This window comes from Cyanistes caeruleus, chromosome 10 (genome assembly GCF_971803275.1).
Source record: "Cyanistes caeruleus chromosome 10, bCyaCae1.hap1.1, whole genome shotgun sequence".
Taxonomy (NCBI): Eukaryota; Metazoa; Chordata; class Aves; order Passeriformes; family Paridae; genus Cyanistes; species Cyanistes caeruleus.
This window is the reverse complement of record NC_141710.1, coordinates 6779899-6804935: the sequence shown is the minus strand read 5'-3', so window position 1 is coordinate 6804935 and position 25037 is coordinate 6779899. Positions and strand designations below refer to the sequence as shown.

Below are 25037 nucleotides of genomic sequence, written 5' to 3'. Positions count from 1 at the left end.
CAACCCTTAAGTTTTCAGACACGAGCTGTGTCATCAGCAAGATTTTTGGGGTTTGCAGAGGCCTTAAATGACTTGAGTAAGGTAACTGCTTCTCCTGGAGCTCCACCTCTTTTTCAACACTTCCATGAGGAACAGCTGCTCCTCTACCAGCAGTGCCCTGAGAGGAGCTGGGGTTGCTCTATAAGCTGAGAAAAAAGTGGGGCTAGAAGGAAGGTGTCTGCCCATTTGCCCATACCCTTTCTCTCAGCTGGGGCAATGTCTGCATTGTGCTTATCCCAGTCTCCTTCAGCACAGGAAAACAACCTGCAATGACCCTACACTGCCAGCTTCTGTGCTACTGCTTTAAACACTGTTGAAGTGGTAAATTACTCAGTCTGAGCAACCTCTACCCAAAAGTGGAAGCCACTCTGCTGTGTTTCAACTAAGAGAAATTTAATGAGAAAGTAACCATTTTTTAAGATGAGATTAAAGAGGGAGGAGGGTTTTTGTGAGGAAATTTGCTCTAGAGGGCAAATACAAAAATATCATATTGCACTGTGGATATGGATATAAGAGGGGAATGTAGGTGACCTTCCTTAATGAGACCAATTTGCATAGATAGTAAGTAAGAAAAATAAGTGAGAATCAGAATTCTGTCCATTTTCCTTACTGTACTCTCCTGAGGTGGGAAACACCTTTTATTTTAGAAGCTGGCAAATCTATGGACAACTACTGGAATTTGAAGCCATCAGACCAGGAAAAGTAAGAATAGCAATATTTTTTTGTGACACTCTTAATACACTGCCATTTCACTGTAAAATAAATCTTATTCACCTGGGAACTCTATTTTCACTTCAGTGCTGTAAGCAAAGGTAAACATGAAGAAGCACTTCTAGAACTAAATGATGCATAGAAAGGCTTAAAAAAACTATTTATTGTAAACATATATTGAAAAATCTACCAGTCAGTGTTTGTAAGAAGTTTTTTCAGCTTCTGGCTGGTGAATCTTTTTCACAGGAGTAAATATTCACCTTCAAAGACAGTAGGTTTTAAGCAATGTTTTAAATTGTTCATGGTTAGTTTGGTCTCTGTTGTTTAGTGGGTTGTTTTTTTATGAGGTTAAGAGGACTCATGCTACTAAAACTGGAAACACCAGAGCTATAGCTAATTTAGCTAAGGGGAAGCTAGAGTAAACTGTACTTTCTAAAAGTAGTTATTTGTATGATGTGTGAGGGGGAACCTTGCTGTTTGCTTCAACCATCTGAGCAGAGAGTTTAAAAAAGAAAGAAAAACTTGCACAGGGAGGAACTCTTCCCAAGCCCAGCTCCCTTGGGATTGCTTCTCCTTGCATGTAAATTTTAAATGCTTGTTGAAAGTCATGGCATGGAAAAACTGGATGGGACTGGTTTTGTGGTGTCCTGAAAACCACAGTGCACATCAGCATTGCCCCATCTGTGTCACTTCCTCTGCACAGCAGCTACTGTTCAGCACTGTTAAAAAAAAAAATAAACCAAGCATTTCACTTCTTCAGTAGACCTCTGATCACTTGCTTACAACCATTTTCTGTGTCTTTCTTAAATGCACAGGCAAAATGTACCAACAGTAGGAACAGGGCAAGCTTTTGTGTTTTAGGATGTGGTAAGTGCAGAAACACTTGGCATTTTGCGGTGCCTCCCTGCTCACTAACGCTTGCCTGCCCTGCCTCCCTGTGGTTGCTGCTGTCACCTCCTGCCAGGATTGCCTGAGCAATCATTCTTTGGACTTGTTCTAGCCTGAAAATATTTTTTTAATAAGTCAAAGGATGCTGTGGAGGCCAGGAGCATCATCAGTGGCAAAAAAGCATTTCAGTAATGATGGAGTTTCTCTAATGACTCTCTGATTATGAAGAGATATTTTAAAAAAACACATAAAGTAAGAAGCATTGTAGTAAAAAGTACCTGAATTCTGAGCTTGACTAACTGAACTAAATTTATTCTAAACTAACATATTAATATTCCAGAGTGAGGCTTTTCAAAGGATTTATAAATCTTTTGGCTACAATTTGATTAAACTTCTCTTTTTCCAGCCGAAAGCTTTTTTTTTTTTAACACTGGTATGTTATGCATGTTTTCTTTCTAGGATAGGTTAAAAGGTGTTTGTTACTAGATTTTCTCTTTGATTTACAACAAAAAAGAAAAATTACTGTGAATACTGAAGCACTTTGGACGCTTTAGAATAATTTTCATTATTATACATCAACATTCACAATTGATTGCATAAAAAAATCAACCGTGTATAGAATATTTTCAAAACTCTTTATTTTTCCTGGCCCTTGAAATATAGCTCACAAATGGTGATGATCAGTGGAGCTGAATTTTCTGTGTTTAAATACCATGGATGGCGTTTAGTATTTTTAACAGGTTTTACAAGGGCTGAGCTCACTCTCACTTCTATGCACCACTAGAGGGCAAAATGTTCTCATAGAACTGCTTAAAAAGAGAGAGAAAAAAATACATTCAAGATGTTAATTTTGTGTCCTGAAAACAAGAGGATTAAAACAATAAGAGATATTATAGTCCCCAAAACTTAGACAAAAAAAAAAAAAAAGTGTAGTTGGAAACCATGTGTCTTCTTTAGCTTGAGATCCTCTGTCTGCATTTTTCAGTTATTCTAGTTATCAAACTGAATAAAATTCTTCTATAACTGCAAAAAAAAATAACAATGGCCTGTGGGATGCATGTCTGTCTCAACTTCAGGAAAATAGTTTTAGTACACTATATTTTGTTCTTTTTTATTGAATTAATGCTCAAAATATGAATAAGCCATTAATAAACAGAGCTTCTACATAACAATTCCTACCTGTTAATGCAGAGTCTAAATCAGGTCAGCACAGATGTAAGGAGATTTTTTTTCCCCCACTATTAAGTATTTGCTTAATATAATATAATAAAGGTCCACAATAAATGAAGAAAGGGTTTTTCCTCCTTCCACATTCACACATATGCAAACCATGAGCAGTTGGACAACCTGACTTTCCCCTTTCTCTCAGCAGCACAGTCTGAGAAGGGCTGTCCTCACTTACAGAGACCAATTGCTTCCACCACTATTCATATTAATGTGTGGCATTTTGGTAGCATTAAAAACTGAAATGTGAATTCACCTACATTTTCATCTCAAAGAGTTCTCCCCAGATGAGGCTAAGCCAATAAATACTTACAGATACAACTGAAGTAGTGAGAAATCAGTGATAAGTGGTAACTCAACACGTATCACCTGAAAATTTTTCCTCCAGTGCTACCTACAAAATTTATCATGGTTTTAAGTCTTGAGTCCTCTTTGAATAATTTTTTCATTCATTTTCTGTAACCAACATAAAAACAATACAGAAATTTTAGTCATTAGTCTGAATTTCCTTTATTACACTTCTATTTTCTCTGTGTCCACACATGATGTTTTTCAGAGACTTTGGACATGTAAAAGTAAATCCAGAGCTGCCCATTTAGGGCAATCTTTTGCCTTTCTCCTAAATACTGGGGGGAAAAAAAAGACAGAAGGAAAATTTCTAACATAAATAAATGTTTTTCATCTGAAAAAGTGATAGAAAAATCCTTCTCAAAGGAAAGTGGCCTGGAACTGATGCTGATGCTCCCTCATGGCTTCACTGGGCAGTCAACTTGTATTAAAGAGTGCATTCAAATGATCAGTTGGAATGAAATTTTGGATGTAGCAGTATAAGGAGGAGGACTGGATTGAGATGAAGTCCTGTTTAATCCAATTTAGTAAAGTTTTCCATTTAAATTGGTTCCTATAGTAATGGTAAAGGTGAAATAAACTACATCTGATGTGTTTAACAATAACATGTATGTATCTGATGTGTTTAATCATAAGATGTATGTTAGTCCCACAAAAGGGTCAAAGAGTTTTCAGAAATTGCAAAACAACAGGCCCTACATTGATAAGAAAAAAAATGGGATTTTTTTTTCCCTTTACAAAGCAGTGTTGCTAGAATAATTCCCCTACCAGTGCTTTTGTGAGTGGTGTTCTGAGAAAACTGGTCTGAACTGGCTCTCAGTCGTTCACATGTCCTACTTTGAGCTTCTTTGGCCATGAGATTGAGCGCATCTTTTAATTAAACACTGGTTTTAATAATTCACTGGCAGATTTCTCAGGAACTGCTGGTACTAAGCTCCTTCCTACTGTATTACTCATACCTAGATCAGAGAGATAATTGATGCCCAGCTCCATCAAGACAGGCTGTGCAAACAGGGATTATTTGCACTTTTAGTGGTCCAGTTCTTCATACTAGGAGTGCTGGATGCTGCTTTAACACCACAGAACAACCATGAACCAAGATGTCCTCTTTATGTAGGATATTTTCACCAGAAGAAAAAAATATTATCTTCCAGACACCTCATGAGAGGGACTGCCCTGCTGGGAAGCAGTGCAACACAGGATGGATCTCACTGTTGGCACTCATGAGGAACCAGTCACTCCAAGTACAGCAAAAATGCAGCTGCTATTTCACCTCCTCCTGCAATTACTGATGTAAGCCCTACAGCACATGAGGCATAACTGCTGCCTAATTCAATCTGAGTAAATCTTGAGACGCTTTTCTGCTTCCTATATCTGAATCAGAGGAAATAAATCTGTGTACACATCTGTTTTTCTAAGACTCTGATACCTGAATGGATATAAAGAGAAAACATTTTGAAAAGTATCATTTTGCTGCTGTAGAAATCCTTGCCTAACCCATATCTTAAGTACAGCATGCAGTTATGGTCTCTGCATCCCAAAGACATTAATTAACAGAAAGGAAATATAAGGGAAATTAAACAGATCAGAAGAATGTGTGGCAATATTTCCTAGGTGTGCAGAATTCCTAGGGCTACAGTGATCATGTACAGGTTTTACAACCAGTGCCATTGTCCTCTGTTCTTTAGCATAGCAGGGAGGATTGTTGGCTACCTTACTTGATAAAAGGAAAGTATTCCCACAAGTATAAGATTGACCTTAACTTTGCTAATTCCTTCCCTGTCTCTGTCCTATTTATGTACTTTCCCCATTGTAGTGTATCTTCAAGGATGGTGCCTGACAGCCTGTGATTGATTTAATCTGGTGTGGCTGCTTCATGAAAATTAGATCTTATTAGCTAAAATCAATTAAAAAGAACAGAGGGTTCTAAGGGGGTAATAATATTGGAGTAAAGGGATTTTTTTCCCCTGAACCAAGTGTCCCTTTTATTTGTTTTCAAATAAATGACACTATTTAATATTAATTACTCTGATAGGAAAAGGATGGAAGAATACAACTGGTTGAGTGGAAAACCACTCCCATGGAAGTCTGAGTGCCACTGATTTGATTTTGAACAGGCTTGCTCTCACTTTCTCTAGAACATGCATTCTACATGTTTATTTGAAGAAATCTGACTCTGCTTTTTAAAGGTGGGTACAGAAAATGAAAGATTCTCCCACAGAGAAATGGATTCTGTACAGATAAGAGCTCCAGCTCCAAGACTTTCTCAACACCTTGTACTGGCAGCACTATGATTTTCTGTCTCTGTTTCACACTGCACCCAAGTGTGTGCCTCTGCACAGAGCCCTTCCCTGATGAATGTTCCTCACAGAAAGGAACAGTTCTGCTAAATTTATAACCTTTCTTGAACACACTTCCATTTTATTTTTAGCAAAAAAGTACAGGAAAGTCTAAGAAGGTCTGATTACTTCTGAAGCTCACATAACTGATTTTCTTGATTTAAAGGAGGTGGCTGCAGTAAATTAAATTATCTGCAAGGTTTTAGGGTCTTTATTAAGGAAGCAGGAAAACAAAATACTGGGAAGTTGTCAAGTGAATTGTCCAGAGACTCTGCAGCCAGGACTGACTTTATAAACACTAGAGGAAATTCTGCTGTCCCTTAGACAACAGATCAGCTGCAAGAAGTGAAGTACAAAACCTAATTATCCTGAACTTGCAGGGCCCATGGTATCAGTCATATACTGCCTTTTAGAATGTCCATCCTCCTAACCGGATTTTTTTGAGTTTTTAAGCCCCCCTTCAACAGTACCCAAACTAATATGCAGAACTGTGAACTACAGGAGTAGGCCAAATTCAGCACTGTGAACTCAGCACAGCTTCCCAAGTTAGTAGAGATCTGCAGCAGCAGAGAATGCGGATTACTAACCATTCTCCACTAATTTATGTTACAAAACAGGTAACACAACCTTGGCACCTGGAAATGCTGGAAACTTGCAACGGAAGTTAAGAAGAGTCAGGTTTTGCAGCCCTTTCAAAGGGACTTTTTCTGAAGCAAAGTTGGCATATAGATGAAACTACTGTTTTTACAGCATCTAAACATGCATTATGTCTCAAATGTCTTAAAATATCCTGTCAAATTACTCCAGCTTGTACACATATTTAGCCATCGGTAGAAAAAAGCAGCAACTTTCCAAAGGCCACATTTGCTAGACCCAGAAGATCAGATCTGCTTAAAAGTGGTGGTAGTAGTAGCAGTAATACTGTAATAGGAGTAATTTGATTTTTTTTAATGCATATTTAGTGGCCAGAAGGCACTACAATGTTACAATGCTTTTGCTATCTGCTCAATATGTGCCTTACACACCAATCTCAGGGGTTTTGGTGTTTCTGTTTTACCCCTAAGGAGCCTTGCCTATAACATTTTGTGTTTTCACACTGCCTTCCCCAGCACTGCTGATAACAGCACAACTGGCTGGTTTTCATTAAAGGATTTTTAAGAATTTATACAACACATAATTGCATTGCTGTTTTAAAAAAGGCTGCAGTTTTCAGCTCTGCCCTGCTGGAAGGCACCATGAAACACTAATAAAGCACATGCTTGTCTGCTTTTGGTCAAATACATTTTTGCTACAACAAATTAGGTTTAGGAACTTTCTACCACAGGCTGGGCCTGCTTCCAGATGAAGCTGGGCTCAAAGTGTATTGATAAACACAGCTCAAAGCTTGGCAGAGAGGAATTCAAGCAAGATGGAAGGCAAGTCAAACAAGTGAAGGGTGGGGAGAGTACATTAGGATTTAAAAACATCAGCAAAAGAGAATATGTCTGTATCTTTGTGCTGATTGGCTGTTAAAAGTTCAGGATCAACTACCATATTCAATTCATATTGCTGTAGATTGATTTGCTTTGATGAAAAGCTACAAGTAATTTGATAACTGCCTGAAAAACACTCTGACCAGAACAAGTTCTGCTTTGCCTTATCATGTGTTGTCAACACAACAATTCTCTTCAGACCTTTGGCAGGTCAGACAGGGGCAGAACATAAAGGCCAAATCCAAATCCTTCTACATATCAAAAGGAGGGGAAGACTATGCCTTTAACATTTTTTCTGGCCTAAACTTCTGAATTCCCATTTTGCAATTTTTTGAAAAACTGATTTTTTCCCATAATCTTTATGTGTTTTTCCTAGATAAGCTCTAAGATATATCTCCTGCTGAGAAACATTTCCATCCTAACTTCAGAGTGAAATACAAGCTTTACACAAACATGCAGTCTAACTCCTAAGGGAACTCACCACACCACAGGGCAATCAAATCCAATCAATCTTCATCTTAACTTTGTCCATATCAGACTGAGAACACTTTGTCCTTCACCTCTGTGGTTTTTCCAGGCAGCCCCACTCTTTCTCTCTGCTCCTCTACTCACAGCAGTGATATATTCAGCCAAGCTTTTCCCAATGCAGATGAAAGTAGTGAGCTTGTTTTGCACGGCTTCCAAGGATCTTCCTCTCAAGGATATCAGCAGCTGTTTGTATCAGCAAACCCAAAGTTCAAACAACTGTCTCCACAGCATTACTGCTCTCCATAAACCTCTCTTTGATCTTGAAATCAAACAAATCAAACACATTAACCAAAACAAGGCCTCTAGCTACTCTTTGCATTGAAGAGATCTCTGTTTTCCCTGAGTTTTACTTGTTCTCAGGATTTTCAGCTAAAGAAAATACTTTGATATATAATCTCTCATATTGGGCATGGCTCCATATAAACAAGTTTTGTTTGTGTTAAAAATTGAAAGTCCACTCACTGCTTTCCATGAAAAAAAAAATTCTCTCTTAAAAAGCAAACAATGCAAGAGTAATTGACCAACAAGAAGGAAACTTCAATGAAAATGAAAATACTCAATGCTAGTAAAAAACCAGCATCTTGGGCTTTAAGCAGTCTGACTTCCTGTCCATTCACTACTTGACATTCTCTCTCTTTCTATTTGAGTTACAGAGGTTTTAACCAGATCCTACCCAGCTTTAGCCAATCTGGCCTCTTCATCATTGCATGTTCTGGTAATCCTGTGACTTAGAAATTATTACAGTCTATAAAGTTTTGGGGTTCCCAGCAGAAGAAGTACAAGCAGGGAAAGCTGCCTTTCAGAAAAGGGCTGCAGCACAGACTGTAATAACAAAGCACTGTGACTCAAGGCAATGACTGTGTGTGGGTAGGAGAGGGAAAGCAGCAAGGGTAAGGGGAAAATCTGGAACAAATCAACGTTTTATCAATGTCCTGCTGAAAAAACTACCGAGTCTGGCACCTTCTTTCTCTGAATACACAGCTGAACTTTATGTCCAGCAGAGCATTGCAGTGACTCTTCTGTTGCTATGCACTTCCTTGAGGAAGGATCTGACTGGTGAGTGTGAGGACAGTCTCCAACTACTCACCTGTCCTACACTCACTTCCATGCTCCCCATGCACAACAACTGGTGAGCCACAGCATGGCCACAGTCAGCAGCCAAGGAGGAGAACAGAAAGATAGGGAGGGAAAGATATTACCTCATCTGTCTTATCTCCTTGGAGTGCAAGCTGGTTCTCTCTGTTGAATAGAGTTTTGAATATTTCTTAGGAAAGCAGGAACTTGTAACTGAACTCAGACCCTGTGTGTTTTGCTGATAGCAAAATGAGTTTTTCACATTCTTCAAAACATATCTCAACATAACTAATAGTACAGCAGTAATCCTCCTCTCCCTTGACATTTATACCCACCAGAGATCTACTGACAGTGCATTTATACTCAGTACTGCACTACAGCTTAGCCATACTCAGACTTAGCTCTTTAGAACTCCTTACTAACGTGTGAGAATTATAATAAGAATATTTGCTTTTAGATTTAAATTTCAAAATATCAAAATATCAGACTGGCAGTTTTAATGATACAATTACAGATAACTAAGTCTTTGTTCTCGTAGGATTAATATACCAGAAATTTAGGCATACTGGATACAAATGCTTGCCTGCAAAATAAAATCTATCATAACCCAGTTGCAAAGCTAATCTTGGATATTTTGATAAAAATTTGGAGACATAATTTTAATGCTGGTCATTAAATCAGTGTGAAGTTCTGACTATGTAAGAGCCCATAATATGACCCATTCAAAATGCATGTTTTATACGACTTCATGAAAAGGGCATAAAGCAGTGGAAGGAAGAGTAGAAACAGGCTGCCTTTGCTCTGGACCTTCAGGAGGAACTCAGCAAGCCTTCCCCTAAAGCATCTGCACAGTTATGGCTTTGGGGTCATCAGATGTGCTTGAACCATTTCCTTAAAGCTTGCTAGTAGGAAAGTTTCAAAAAGGAAAATGGGAAAAATACTATGCAATGAGTGATTCTCTTCCAATATAGCCACACATAGATGCTGCTTTTACAACACACTTCCACTGCAGGCAATAGTTTATTTAAGTTAATACTACAATAAAAACATACATTCATGCAGTTAAGGAACTTCATCATTTAATGCAGTTTTCCCTGTGTTTTGGATTGTGGCTAGCAAAGAGTTAAAACAAGGACCACAGACAGAGCTCCAGGCAGTAGAAAGACAGTTTGCACTGATAATTCATTTGGGGACTCCAAAGAACTGTTGCAACTTCTGCTCTAATACGTTAAAAGATGAATGTGTCAGACGTAAAACATAATCTGTGCTCTTGCTGTAGGCAGTTCCACTTGCAGGGCTCTTGCAGAAATGTTACAATGGGTCTGCATTTGCTCCAAACCTTGCCTACAACACTAACTAGGCATAGAAAAAAAGCAGCTTTCTTGCTTTGCATACTCATGCTAAGAAAGAACAAACAGGGAGAGAAGAAGCCTCAATGCAGAGACAAGAAGGCTTTAATTGGCTCAGCACTTATGGAAATGTAGCCTGTCCCTGCTCTTGTCAGGAGGCTGGAACAGGAGCTCCTGCCAAGCTCTGTACAGTCAGTAAGTTTCCACTCTCTAGCTGGATGAGCACACATTTTTGTCTCCAGGAGGAATGCAAGATCATCATGTGAATAGGAGTGGTGCAGAGTCCAAAGGGTTCCAAACGGGACAGCCACAGATACTGATGAAAACTGTATCTAGAGAACTTGAAAACATCCCTGATAGGAAAAGGACTCTGTTTATTCAATGAATACAGGAAAGGGAACTGCTGTCAATTACAACTACTCCAGTTCCAGGTCATGGAAGCACTTAGCACTGATTCACTTTTCTGGATCCAGCTGGTTTTATCTGAAAGTAAATACCAAGAAAAGAGAATAAGCAAAATGTCAGGTCTGATCTTAGTTGTCCCACTTCACCCTGAATTCTCTGTAAATTTAGAATCTCCTAAAAGCTATCCTCCTCTTCTCCTCTAACATTTAATAACTTTGCCCTTCTGTATGGAAAACTGGAAGTTCACTGGTTAGACTCCCTGCACCTAAACCTCATTGTCACATTCTCTCTCTCTCTCTTTTATTTTTTCATTTGTTTTGGGTTGTTTGGGGTTTTTTGGGGTTTTTTTTGGGGGGGGGATTGTTTTGTTTTGTTTTTTGGTTTTGGTTTGGGGTGTTGTTTTTTTTGGTTTTGTTTGTTTGTTATAGACATTATTATGGCAGCCACTGAAGTCTTTCTTGAAACAGCTGTAGCTTTTTAATATCCTGCACTGTGGTTCCTGTAGGAGCAGGAAGCTTTCAGCAATACCAGACCTAAAGTCTTGCCCAGCAGAATTAGTTTTGTAGCAGATGGCTCAGCAGAAGTGCCCTATGGCAGATACTTTGCCAGATGTGTATTTCATACTGTCTTAGGTTGCAAATGCCAAATGCATTTTTGAGTGATAATTTAATCATTCCAAAGGTTACCACTCACTTCCTTCTGAAGTTCACCTTAAATATTAGATATCACCAGCACTCTCATTCCAACCCACTTGTCTGGAGCACTTCTAGTGAGAAGCAACACTTACCTCTGGAGGCATTCCCTGATGCCTACAATGAAACAGTACCTCAGTGTTGTAAAAAGACAATTTTGGCCTTGTTTTCAGAACACCACTCAATAACAGAAGGTGAACAAACAGGCAGTCTGGTGGTGATCTGAAAACCTGCAGAGCTTCTTTCAGTTCTGGGACATGCACTAGTTATCTGCAATTAGAATCTGAAGAGCTACCTCACATGTGGGGTGATAGTGCACATATGGGAAACTGGGTGGCAACAAAGTGAGAAGCTCTGCAGAGATGGACTGCAGGAGCACATCACACTGCTGTCACTGCTATTCTGCTGGCACTGTCTGCACACTCACAGAAAGACAGCCAGTTCCAAAGCTAAGAGCTAGCTTGTCCCACTTGGCCCTATAAAGTTTGATCACTCAATTCACTCAAATAGTTCTAGTGAAGAATTCAAAGTACTGCAGATGACTTATGTCCAGTTTGTTTGACTTCAACTACATCCTTAAGTGCAATTTAAAACACCTCTGACATTGTGGCAAATCTATTGCAATGCATTTAGGCTGAAATATATTGCTCAATGTTTTGAAGATATTAATCTGCGTTTTATAGCTCCAGTTGCTCTGCCTTTCCCATTCTTCTGAAAAAAACCAACAAAACAAAACAAAAAAAAAAAACCACTGGAATATTAATGAGGTTGAAAAAAACCAAACCACTGTTTTCTGTAAAGAAGGTTTGGACATTGATATATTCACTCAAAATCTACACTCTGTGTTCTATGAAAGAAGTTTGAGCACTGAAGTTTTCACCAGCCATGTCTGAATTACGTTGCTTGTAAACAAAACAAATGATTTGGCTGCCTTCTCTAAAGCTAAATCCACACTTCCATTTAAGAAAGGGAAACACTATTGCACTGGAAGAACCCTGCTGTTTATCCTGCTTTTAATTGATGTCTCCATTATCTGACCTCTCAAAAAGGCTACAAAAGCAAACACCATAGTGCATGTTTGAATTGCCTAGTCTCCCTGCCCAGGCTGATTTATTGACTGCAGTTGAAGATCAGCCAACACTGAAGTGTAACTGATCACATTCTGTGTGAATTTGGTTCCACAAAGTGTCTGAGGAGCTGGAAATGTCACTTTGCTTGAGGATGGCTCAGTTTTATTCCAGCTGAAGTATGTCCTTCACACACACACATACCAAGGCATCACCTCCAGTATAGTGAGAGAAGTCACTTGGCCCAATATCATTAAAACCAATTAAGCTGAGCCTCTATAGGACTGCAATCCCAAATTCCAGTTACTGAAGTTCTTGGAAACTGTAGTCAAAATAGGGGATATGCTTATCTGACCTGGTGGAACAAAAGCCTGTCTTGCCTATCACCAAATAGTTTTGATTTGGGGGGTTTTACAGACTTCTACCTAATTGCATATCATTAACATCATGATATATGCTCCTTTCCAGCATTACACCCCAGTACTGTTTAAAAATACATGAGCAACACCCAACTCCAGCTGCAATATTCTTTCTTCTAAAGCATGGACAAAAATTAGGAAAACATTGGAGCTATATTTCTAAGTATTCTACCAATTTCTTTCCAGGACTAGGCTGAGACTGAAAATAAACTTCCACAACAACCCATTCAGATATAACAAGCACAAAAACTGTTTCTGAAATGGCATCAGCACCTGGCAGTGCTGGCAAGTTTTTCCATGTATTTGCCATCTGATTTTAATTACAGATCCTCTGGTTAGAAAATATCACTAATAACTATAAGCAAGAACTGCAGAAGAGAACAATTTTCAATATATCCTCAACACCTTCAGTCTTTTCTATGACTAAGTGACTGGGGAAAAAAATATTGTATCTTGGGCTCGGTCTAGGATGGAATTCCTGAAGGCAACTCAGAGAATTAGAAAACAAAAATCTCATGTGTTCACAGTAAATAAAAGTTAAGTGACATTGAAAGTCTCACTTATATCGCTTAACATATGTTCAGATCTCAGGATTCCCACCTCACCCCCCCAGTAATTTAAATGTATCACTGCAATTGGTTTCAGTAATTCTCCTGCATAATATGGAATGCTGTGTCCCTGTAAATACCGTGGACCCTCTTGCTTGTAATGCTCACCAGTGTATTTTGAACTACTTTTCATACCTTTATTTCAAAGGTGGTTTGAACACACTCTTAATAAGTGTTCATTCAATAGCTTTTTTATAAAGTGCCAGCCTGATAATTGTAGGGGAGTTGAATTATAACCTAGAGGCCTTGTTTCAGTGCTTTTTATAAACAATAGGAAGGCAATGTTCTTATTGTGATAAATCCTCAGTAGCTGTCAAGCTCTGAGAATAATACATTCTCAACTTAAGTTCATGTTTACCAGAAGGAAGCAGTAGACATAATAACCTTAGATCCGACTCACCATTAGCTTACTTTTCTGGAGTTAATTGTTACAGAATGGCAAGTAACTTTTCCTACAATTGCTACAAATGCACATTTTTAAGAAGAAAGACAACTACCCAAGTACAGTCATTCAGTGCTTGTTCCTTAAAAAAATAAAATAATAATAAAAAAGACCAGAGGTTAAAGCCATTCAAAGAGACTTTTACATATTGTTAAAATAAAAACCTGTCATTTTGTTACCAACATTTATCTCAGAAGCCCTCTATCAGTATCTCTAGCACCATCCCAGAGATGCAGGATCTACATACAAACTTGACAATTCCTTGAATGAAGCTGTAATGCCTTCTTCTTCCATCCTCCCTTAGAATTGTCCATATCCATTTCTGAGGATTATTTCAACATCCAGAATGATGACTTCCATTATTTGAGTATTCCTATTCTTGACGCCATAAAACTCAATAGAAGTCTATGAAGGACAGTGGGAATGAGCAGTAGGAGCTGGGCTCCTTCTCCTGCTCCACCTTTATTCCAGTGGGGATGTCCCTTCCTTTCCTTGCAGTGACAGATGGTGGTTAGGATAGATAGCTTGGTTTATAGTAACTGGTAGTATCTTTAAAAAAAAATAATTCAAAACATCTGCTCTAACAAAAGACAGACATGAGCCTCAAGTTACACAGCAAAGCTCCCCTCAGATTCCACTTCATGGGAAAATATGGTCAAATATCTCGGAATTTCAACACTGTGCTCTATTCTGGATAAAGCACAGTGACAGGCAAGGAATCAAACTTCCAATAGTCTGAACTCAGGACTTGTAGAACACAGAAAACAAAGTCAGTACTGTACTACACAGCTGGATTTAGGAACATTGAATTCTGTTTGGAGACACTTGAAGCACATATGTATTGCATAATCTCACACAGACTTGGCTTTGTGAACACAAAAACTTCAGCTTGGTACACATGGCAAACTAAAATCAAAATAAGATTCAACTATAACTGGAAGAAAGAATAAAGAGTATATTCTTAGCCAGAAATTCTTGTATTTTGAGAGATGAAAATTGAAAAGATCCATTTTAAAAAGAGAGAGAAAAAATTTCATAGTATGATTAAAAATAGAGGGCTTGAAATCTAGGTCATCATTGACACTGGGTTATGCAGAACTTCTATTTCATTTCTGGGGATAAATATATCATGTTTTATCATGAAAAGATAATAAATTCAATTTCCTCATCACTCCATGTCATAGGAAAAAATTAAATATAGTTCTTCCCACCACAGTGACTAACAACCTATCTCCAAATCCAGTCAAAATCTGAAAGATTAGTTTGTCAAAGCCACCACCACCAAATCTCACTCATTTCACGTCACAAAAAACATTACTTTTTCCACAAGACTGATAGAATCAAAGCCATCCAAGCTGCAATTTCATCAAGGCTAAGGCACATACAGCATGCTATGAATGAAACTACTTGAGTAGAGCACACTTCATTGTGTCTAAACTTACTAAAAATGCACAGAAGATTTTGTAGAGTATTTTCAAAGAACTAGGGGAAGATAACTTACTGTATTCGATTAGAGGAACAGGTTCAAAAATAAGTGAGCTTGTACTTCACAGGAGAGGTAATTTCACAGAGCACTGAGAAATGAAGAGTTACCAGGGCTTTTTATCTGAGACTGTGATGTATCCCCAGATCTAATGTGAGCCTACTTGTGCTAAATAAATTCCAGAATAAATGGGGATTTCACCTGTTTGACCTGCTGCCCTGTCCCAGAGCCATTACTTGCTCATCATAATCTTGTTGATTTGTTTTAAAGGTTAAGTAAATCCTTATAAGGATCCTTGAAAGTAAAGTGTTCCACAAAGTCTTGAATAAAATAGAGCAACTTGTGAGTGTTCCTTTTTGTTTTGTTAAAAATCTTTAAAACTGGCATTGCTTACACTGTAAGTAGGTTCTTTCCACTTCTTCAGGTGCCTTTTCTAGGTACAGGAATAACTTCCACAGGCTGTTGAGACTGTCAGAAGAAATCTGGAACATGATAAGATATTTCCATACCCTACAGGAAACACTGAAACTTCAAACAGTGAAAATAAAATGTGAAATAATATTTGCCTCATTAGGATAAACAACCTGCTAATAATACTCAACAATCTCCCTTTGTAGCAGCAGCTGATGTACCAGTTTTCCTTCTACTTATGGTTCCTTCACTCCACAATATTGAGGCTCTAACTGAGCTTTGTGTCATATGCATATCCAGGAAACAAACTACACTGCACAGCTACTCACCAAAACTTCCAATGAATTATCTCTTGAAAAAACCAAAGTCTCCTGGCAATATTTCTTTAACTGTTTCATCAGCAATAACGAAGCTTATGTCTCTAATGTACACCTGGGTCAGCAAATTCCTTGTCCAGGCTTAGACAAGCTAGAGAAGAACATCTCCTCCAGATGGACATTAATAATTAAACTACATTTATTGAGGGAGAGCAGCAAGGTAACCAACTCCCTAGGCAACTGCCAGTGGCCGGAAAACACTTCCATCGCCTCCATGCACATCTGGGATAGCTGGGTTTGCTCAGTTGTCCAAAGCAGGCTGCTCATATAAAACACCAAAGGCCAACACAGCCAGGACAGCAATGTGTGCTGCTGTGGTCCCTCCTCTCACTGAGACCCAGCCTCTCCCAAGAAAAACAACAGCAAGGTGCAGGCAGTAAGCACAGCTCCCTGGATTTGCTTACTCCATATTTGTACCTTGCAAAAAAAAACAAACCCATGCAGTCACACATTTACCTTTTCTAAATGAGTCACACTTCCTTCTGCCTTTTGATTAATAAAAAATGTAGAAGTTCTGTTTCATTTAGAAGTGAGTAAATTTCTCAAATATTTGAATATTTTCATGTCAGGAAATTTATCTCTGAGCTATGGGACATTGTTTATGCAGCTCTCTCAAAGTTAGCTAAGGACAGAAGCCCTTGCCATGATGATGGGCTAAAACAGAACTGCATCTTGGATTGACATCTTTCAAAAGAGAGATGCCTTGACAAGGTAACTCATGCATCTTGTCACAATTTGAAACACAGCTGGGCATAGCATGCATTCAACACTTGAAAGATGCTGTAGAAAATCACACCACAGACTCTCACTTTTTCTTCTCTACCTGAATTTATTCATGACCACTGGTTACTCTGCTAATATTGACCTGTAGCTTATGTAGTATTTCACTGCTCCGGTCTCTGTAGTTCATTGCTCTGACATATTTTTTCAGCAGAAATCATATCTTTTTGTTGCCTTTATTTACCCAGTCTAAACAAAACAAATCTTTAAAGGCTTCTTTGACATGATAAGGCATCTATTTTGCAGATAATCGCTCTTCTGTACACCTGATTCTCTGAATAAACCAGTTGTAAAAACTGACAACCTGTCCTGCAAAGTGCTGACCATGAGGGCAAACTATGAGGAATTAACTATTTCCTTTACTCTGTAGTAAGTACCTGCATGTTCCTGACTGTAAAACCCATTTACCATTCTCCCAGTCCTCGTTTACATGGTACTGATATCCCCATACCTTATTTAAAGATCAGCTGCTCCTCTTTTCTTCTTTCCCTACTTATTATCCTTTTTTCCTGTCCTCTTTTCCTTTATTTTCTGAATATATTCTCATCTACAGACTTCAGATAAACAAGCAACTGAGCAATGGTCTTAAAAATATGTGTTTACAAATGTGTATTACAAAGTTTTTTATGTCCTCAAGGAACAGAGGCGGCTCCATTCTCAAGCAAAAGAAGGCCTATACAAAGTATAAAGACAGTTGTTTATCACATTTTCTCTGCTGGCTTTCTTGGTCATAAGGTTATTTCTAAATCTGTCGTTGATTTTGATTATTTCTAAATCTGCCCAATGGTTTTGATTAAACATCTGTCTTGTCTCATTCTGTTTTATTATTTGTGAAATGGAGTTAAAAATATATTAACAGATTGATAGGAGTGTATTAATAAATTCAAGGCACATTTTAAATTTCTCAGAATTAAAGAGTGATCAGCTTCTCTAGGATAGAGTAGATGTCTTGTACTTTACACCATTGCACAAATTCACTTCTACCATTTCAAAGAAGCAGTACAAACACATTCATTTTGTTCACTTTCAGAATCAGTACATTCTATGAGCTAAAATACTCCTCATAATATCTTGCTGTGATTCCAGATCCACAACTTAAAATCTGCTTAACTCCTGGCAACAAAAATCCCAAAGTCACCATTCATGCTGGTGATATTAATCACTGGAGTTTGAGCGGCACAAGTCAGAAGGCAAGTTATAGGACAATCTTAAGATTTTTATATGTTTATATATTTTATGTTATAACATATTTATATGTTTATATATTATTTATATGTTTATCTATTATTTTAGACATTTTTACATGTCTAAAATTCTTTTCCCTTCATTGAAAAGCTCTGTGAACATACTAGCAGAGAGAGAAAGAGCTATATGAGAACATAACCACCATCTCCCATGTTTTGAACAGTTTATGGAAACAAACAAGATAAAATATCAGGAAAATTGTATTTTAAGGGGGGTAAAAAACCCAGAATCCGCTCCCACCTCCCCTGAAAAAAAAAAATAAAAATCAATCTCATCTAGATCTCGTATAACATATACAAAAGAAACCCAGCCAGTTTCTTCCCAGAGGCTTACTCTAGATCTAAATTTAACCTTTCCACCTTCATTAGCAATAATGAAGCAGCTGAATTTCACAGTGTCATCAATAAGCACAAGCTCAAGCCTCATTTCTAAGCCAGACATATCAGGAGATTAATGCTGGCTGTTTAACAAGCTGTACTTCATCCCCTACAAATTTTGAATCAAATTGTTTTTAAAAATGCCTTCCATGGAACACAGAAAATAATCTGAAAAAAAGGAAGCCTTAATCATCCACCACTCCTTTTCCAAAGCACAAAAGTTGTAATTTAAAGTCTAATGTTAGCCTGACTTCCTTGTGAGAGCAACTCACTGTTTTCCCTTCTGGAATAACAGCCCACTCACATTTCGTTGCTGCCAGGTCCTCAGGCTTTATCTCACTTTGTGCACTTGTAACGAGGTCTCATCGCAGCTGTCCCTGGCCACAGCCAGCCTGCTTTATCCACATGGTATTCCCTGAGCCAGGCCCTTAGCTGAGCTCTGTGCCACTGCTGCTCCTCAGCCTCAGTGCTCCATTCATCAACAGGAAACAGGTTTTGTTTGGGGTTTCTATTTGGTTTTGTTTGGGTTTTTTTCATTCCTATAAACTTGAAAAGTTTATTGGACTAAAAGATCCTCCAACCTTTCAAGTCTCCTGAGGATAAAAATTTCCCTGTCTGCATGAGCATGTAATGCATGCATCTGTTACTGCATGATATCAATAAATAATTTTATCCCAAGGCAGGAAAATTTCATAGAAGGATAAGGAAGTGGATTAAAATTGTTCAGAACCAAATCCATAACTAAATAAACTTTGTTTTCCCATTTCTTGAAGGAAGAAAATATATTTCTATGAGTTTGGTCAGGAAAAGGAAAAATGAATATGCCACTTAGATAAACAGAGCATCTAAGAATGTTAAATATTTTAAATAGGTTGCTTAGTACAAATACTGTTGTTTTATGAGGGTTAACCTTGGCACCAGTAAAAGATAACAAGTGATTGCTTAAAGAACACTGTGGGGTAAACAAAACCATGACTATACAAAATCCATGTTTCAGATGGGGAATTATTGTCCCATTTCCTGTCTATTTTAAACTTGTATAATGTGGCCATATCAATATTGGAAAAATAGAGGGTGATCGTAACCATATTAAGGAGGATGTAAATTCAACACTGTAGTTCTGAAGAGAAAGACAAAGGCAATTTTTGGCAATCCAGTTGAAAAAAGGCACCAGGGATTCTGCTGCGTGGGAAGAACCTGTTCTCCCATCTTAGGATGCTATAAAAGAGCAGGAAAAAAAACCCCAGCTGTATTAGGTATTCTAAAGTATTCTGTTGCTCTTTTTTACACAGAAAGCTAATGGTTAAATTTAAGAAAAGCTATGTTCTGTTCAAAGGCTTGAGACTATATGAGGAAAAGTGCTGAATGTGTTATGTGTATCTTGAGGAAAACTTAGGAAAAAAACTGAAACAAAGTCCTCAGGTTTTTTGTTACATTTCCTCCTTATGACATCTTTGTTGAGCTCTATTACATCCTTCCTTACACCAAGCAGAAAAGAAAAATTAAGCCCAAATGCCATCCAAACAAATTCTATTATAAATTATTCTTTCTAAGGAATCAAGAGGTTAAAAAGGCAGAACATTAAGTAGAAGACTTACTCAGGTTTTTGCAATAGAAGTATGGGGAAAAACAGAACATTACAAAGACTTCTATGAATAAGATCTTCTGAAAATGGGATCATTTTCATGCAATTTCACACAATTTGGATGCTTTTGTTTGTGTTCTGCACTCTCAGGTGTGATCCCACAGGACATCTCCTCTCCACACTTACCCTGATGGATGAAAAGGAAAATACACTGTAAGGACCCATATCCATCAAATATTTTGGGATATGCAGTCCAGCCAGAAAGCACAGCCTAGCAAGGATAATAGAAATGGTATTAAAGTCAGCTCTCAAGAAAAACAGCAAAATTATTTTGAATCAAAGTGCTTCAGATTCTTAATAAAAACTGAACATATTTCAGTTTGGGCTCTTTAAACATTTCAATGGAATATCTAAAATTTCTATTAAAAGATACATTTTTTAAAAATACAAAGCATCTAGTTATGCAAATAAAATGTTTCAATAGCTCTACTTATTCTAGTTATTCAATAACTAATACTGAAAATAATCATATTACATTCTTTCATTTGTCACAGTGGAAACCATAAATGCCAGATGAAGTTAAAAACTCCCACATTAGGAGTTCACCTATATGGAGACAGAATAAAGCAGAGCTTGTATCTGGTATTGAATCTTCTTTTGAGTTTACTGGGACATGTGCTTGCTGGATGGAATCACATGGCCTGCAGAAAACCCAGCTTCTGTTCTCTCTTAAGCTCCTGAAAGAATTGGAAAAAAATTGGACCCACGATCTCACACGAAGTATTTGGCATATGACCATCTTTCATGTAGCACTTAATAAAACCACTATTGGAGCTTTCCAATATTTCCAAAATAGTGTATCTGTTTTAATTAACCTGGGTTTATTTACTCTTTTCCATATGAAATCTTGTGCAAAACAGCACATGATCCTTTCTCAGTTTTAAATATTCAATTTAATGTGTCTCATGCACATACACTACGGGCTTGTGAAAGTCTTGCATGTCTTTCTATTTTGGAGCAATTATTCCTCATCCATTCACTAGTTTCAACTACATGCTGTGTCAAGTAGCAATGCAGAATCCCACCTGCAAAATCATTGTCCCACTTTTACTTGTTTCCATTCCATGTAACAACTTTCTCTCCCATCATGCCCACATCTCACACTTATCCAAGCCTTCTCACACACAACCTCCTCCTTAACTCCCACCACACTTTCAAAATCTCACATTTCCAACTTGTCTTCCACATGAAGTTATGATTCAGGGTTTATAGGTATCTGGTTATATAGGTACATAAAAAGTCATGATTTAGGTTATATTGATGTAACTCAACCTATACAAGCACCTTGTGACTTTGATCTAAGTTATACAGGCATCCCTTATAGGTTTCTGAGGAAAACCAAGATGAAAGGCAGTCAGTGATCCAGGATGCTCCCTACAGAAACACAAGGAGCAGCGTGTGGGTGCCAATCCTTTTTGGGGATATGGATTGGCCGAGTGGCTGAGGGGACGACCCAGAATTCAAGAACAGGAGGAAACAAAAACTAAGGCCACCACACACCTTTCTAGTGCTGCTGTTTGGGGGTGCTGAGGGCACTGAGGCTGTTTTTCATACCCTTTTCCCCACATTTTCTACCCTTGCTGGTTGTGACCTCCCCAGCCCCAGCGGCTGCGGGCGTAACAGGAGCCAGGTTGGAAGGGACCACAGTGGGGCATCTGGTCCCACCTCCCTGCTCCGGCGGGGTGACCCCAGAGCACAGGGAACAGCACTGTGTCCAGACAGCTCTGGAATACCAGGGACAGGCCCGCCACACCGGCCCCACACAGGCGACATTGCCGCCTCACAGACACCGGGCCGCAGCCGCTCTCCCGACATTATGAGGCACCGCGCACGTGACGTCAGATGCCACAGCCAATAGCGGCCTCTGTTTAACTGGGGACGAGAAGGTTCGTTGCATATTCACGAGGCGGGAACTGTGCCTGCGTGACGTCACGCTGTCGCAGCCAATAGAGAGCTCTGTTTGCGGAGGTTCATTGCATATTCATTTATGCATATTCATAGCCACGCACTTTCGGTGCGGTAGCGGCCGCAGCGAGGGGCGGGCCCGGCCCCGGCCCGGCCCCGCCCGGCCCCTTCCCTCACAGGAAGCCGCGGCCCGGGTGCCTGCGGAGCCCCGCCGGCAACGGGAGGCGGAGCCGGCCCGCCCGTATTTATGCTGAGCCCTGGCAGAGCGGCGCCGTGAGTGTGGGGCGGAAGCGCCCGGCCTCGTTCGTCCCGCCCGGTTGCAGGCGACGAGGATGAGCCAAAGAGACACCCTGGTGCATCTCTTTGCCGGCGGGTAGGTGAAGCCCCGGGCACTGCTCCTGCGCTTTCCCGTTCTCCTCTTCTCCTCCCTGGGCTGCGGGTCTGGCCCCGCTCCTGTGCCCGCTGCTGGCTGGCCTGGGCGCGGGGGTGGCGGCGGCCTGGAACGGCTGCCTGGGGACATCTCGGTCGGGCTGTGGGGAGCTGCCCCGCTGCTCTGTGCCCGAGGGACCGTGAGGAGGAGAGACGGGGCCGCGCTCTGCTTCCCGCCCCGTGCCCTGCGGCCCTTCCGGGCCCGCTGCGCGCGGTCGGGCCCGGCCCCGGGTGTTGCGTTGTGTCACGGGTGGAACGCGGGCCCTTGGGGAGGCGGGGGTGGAGGCTTCCCGTAAAACCAGTCCCCGCTCTCTGATCGCCGTTCCTGGGTTTGTCCCTTATCCGACGTTTTCGTGGAGAAGCACGCAGGGCCCGCTGTGCGTGGGCTCCCCGCTGTACGGGAGGCTGCCGGGACTCGCCTGTCGGCTTCGCGGGCTGGGAATGCCCCGCTGGTCACGCTCGTGTCCGAGGGCCGCTGTATCCATGCAGTGCGTTGTAACGCTCCAGTGTGCGCTGCCCTTCCCTGCGGGGCTTTGGCACTGTCATCCAGCTCTCCAGCCACAGAGGCAGAAGAAATGGGAGGGAAGAATATGTCCAGAAATAAAAGGTGTAGCCTTAGTTAGGCTTGAGGTAACTTTTGTACCTTCACAGCTATTAATGAAGTTTCAAAATGTATGTTTTTAGGTTTCAAAATATATGGGCTGTATGTCTGAAGCCTGTGGTTCTTCCAGGGCAGGGTAGGAAGGGCACTCAGCCTAAAAGGGAAAGCTGGGGGTCCTGATGGGCTTGATTGTAATAGTGTATTTGGGTAGTGAGCATGACTGTACAGAAGTGAGAGGACACACCTTGCATCCCATGAGAGAGCTTGAAGCTGTGACTTCTCTTTGTGCTCCTCATGGACAAAAATGAGCTTACTGCTTCTGCATTGAGGTGGAAAAATAGTGTATTAATCCTGAGCAAGTGTGAGTGACTTGGATACATGTCAGTACTTCCTCTACTTAGGACACACTTTGAAGTATTGTACACCTGATGTAGTGCCTGCATGGGGGCTTTTTCATCACCTTGATTTGTTGCACCCTGTTTAAGAGAAGATCGGTTATGCAGCAGAAGGCCCAAGATGCAGTTTTCTTCAGACTTTGCATCCTTGTAAGCATTCAGAAAAGCAATAGAAGGAGCTCAAGGAAGATCAGGAGCTTCTGGAAAGGGTCCAGTAGAGGGCTACGAATATGATGAGGGGTCTGGAGCATCTGTGTTACAATAACATACTGAGGGAGGTGGCCCTGTCTTCTGGTCGAGTCTGGAGAAAAGACTGAAAGGGGACCTCTTTAATGCATATGAATATCTCAAAGAGGTGTCAGACTTTTTTCAGTGGTGCCCAGCAACAGGATAATGAGCAGAGGCCATAAACTAAAACACAAGAAGTTTCACATCAATGTGAGGAAGAACCTCTTTATATTGAGGGTGACAGAGCACTGCAACAGGCTGCCCAGGGAGGTTGTGGGGTTTCCCTCTCTGGAGACATTCTAAACCCACCTGGACATGTTCCTGTGTTACCTGTTCCAGGTGACCCTATCTTGGCAAGGATGTTAGACAGTATGGTCTCCAGAGAGTCCCTTCCAGCCCGAAGGATTCTGTGAGTGGTGCCTGATTGTAGCCCTTCAGCTTGGCGGCTATGCATGGGAAAGATTACTGAGCAGAATTGTGCATTATGTCAGAAACAGGTTTATAAACCTGAAACTTGAGACCAGATGAAGATTGTCCAGCTCAGCTTGCTCATTCCTATTTACTGCAGAGCAGTCTGGTCGATGGGTAAGTGCTGGCCAGCTGGGTCAGGGGTTATGCTGTGAGGAAAAGGCTGAGTGTGAGCCACATGTTTCCTGTAACCTAAGTTCAGCCAGGCTAACACTGTGTATTTGGTCACATTTTGCAGTAGAAGAGTTTTTTGGGGTCCTCTCATGACTTTGCAAGCATGGTGCACTACAGATCACCTGAGTTATTTTTAGTCTTCAGTAAAACTGAGAGGAAGGAAGCTTTGTAGCTTGGTTTGCTTTTAAGTTGCACCAGAACCTCCATGGAGACAACATGGTTATCCTTATCGGCTGGCATGTTGGGGTTTTGTTTCTTTGTTGGGGTTTTTTAAGGTGTTTAAGTTCATTCTCCAGTTTCTGCTTTCTATACTGAAACTTTGACAGATGAAATTGCTGGTTTAGTAATGTAAATGGGGCTATCCTGGGGTTTCTCTGTAGCTTCCTAGGCTGTATGGGGCTTTTTTGTGTATCCTCTCTTTCTCCCCCACTTAGTCAACTGTTGTCACTGTAGACATTATGTTGGTAGTATAAACTCAGGTGCTTTTATTCAAAACCAAGGATGCAGTTGAACATTCTTCATTCTTAAATTAAAAAGTCATGTGATTCAAATATAGGATGTTGATTAACATTTTTAGTTCAAGTAGTAAGTTACAGTTGCTTTTTTAGTTGTTAGAGTCGCAGTAAAAAACATTAATGTTTGGCCTTATAGGAAAGATGAATATGTTTTGGATGTACTGGCTTGCAACCATACAGTGAAAATTCAGGTGTTGGCTACAAAAATAGTGTTCAGGTTTTCATGATTTATTCTTCATTTCCAAAAAGCTTATCACAGTAATTGTGTATCATACAAACTTCCACTAGAGCAGTGAACTTGCATGAGTGTTGTTTCCTCAGCAAAAGGAGGGATTTGGGTCAGGAGATGGACAGCTGCTTTTCTAAGTTCACAGTTGGATAGTCTCAGGTTTGCTTATT

At 40.0% G+C, this 25037-nt stretch overlaps 2 protein-coding genes across 4 annotated transcripts in view; one reads left to right on the top strand and one right to left on the bottom strand.

The window, feature by feature from the left end:
• PXYLP1 (2-phosphoxylose phosphatase 1) overlaps positions 1 to 21760 on the bottom strand; it is an 89596-nt gene extending 67836 nt beyond the window's left edge. The window contains exons 1-3 of one of the 2 annotated variants that reach the window (XM_086843873.1): positions 21424 to 21760; positions 19877 to 20050; positions 15483 to 15570 (exon numbers count right to left, since the gene is read on the bottom strand). The gene's annotated coding sequence lies outside the window, so the exon portion shown is untranslated. Of the gene's footprint in view, positions 1 to 15482; positions 15571 to 18582; positions 18762 to 19876; positions 20051 to 21423 lie in introns of those variants that run through there. The other variant, XM_086843870.1, reaches the window with a different exon arrangement.
• A 138-nt stretch (positions 21761 to 21898) lies between these two features.
• SLC25A36 (solute carrier family 25 member 36) overlaps positions 21899 to 25037 on the top strand; it is a 28908-nt gene continuing 25769 nt past the window's right edge. Inside the window, exon 1 of one of the 2 annotated variants that reach the window (XM_086843865.1) lies at positions 21899 to 22201. In XM_086843865.1, coding sequence (XP_086699991.1) covers positions 22161 to 22201 — 41 coding nt within the window. In that variant the 5' untranslated portion in view covers positions 21899 to 22160. Of the gene's footprint in view, positions 22865 to 25037 lie in introns of both variants that reach the window. The other variant, XM_023933238.2, reaches the window with a different exon arrangement.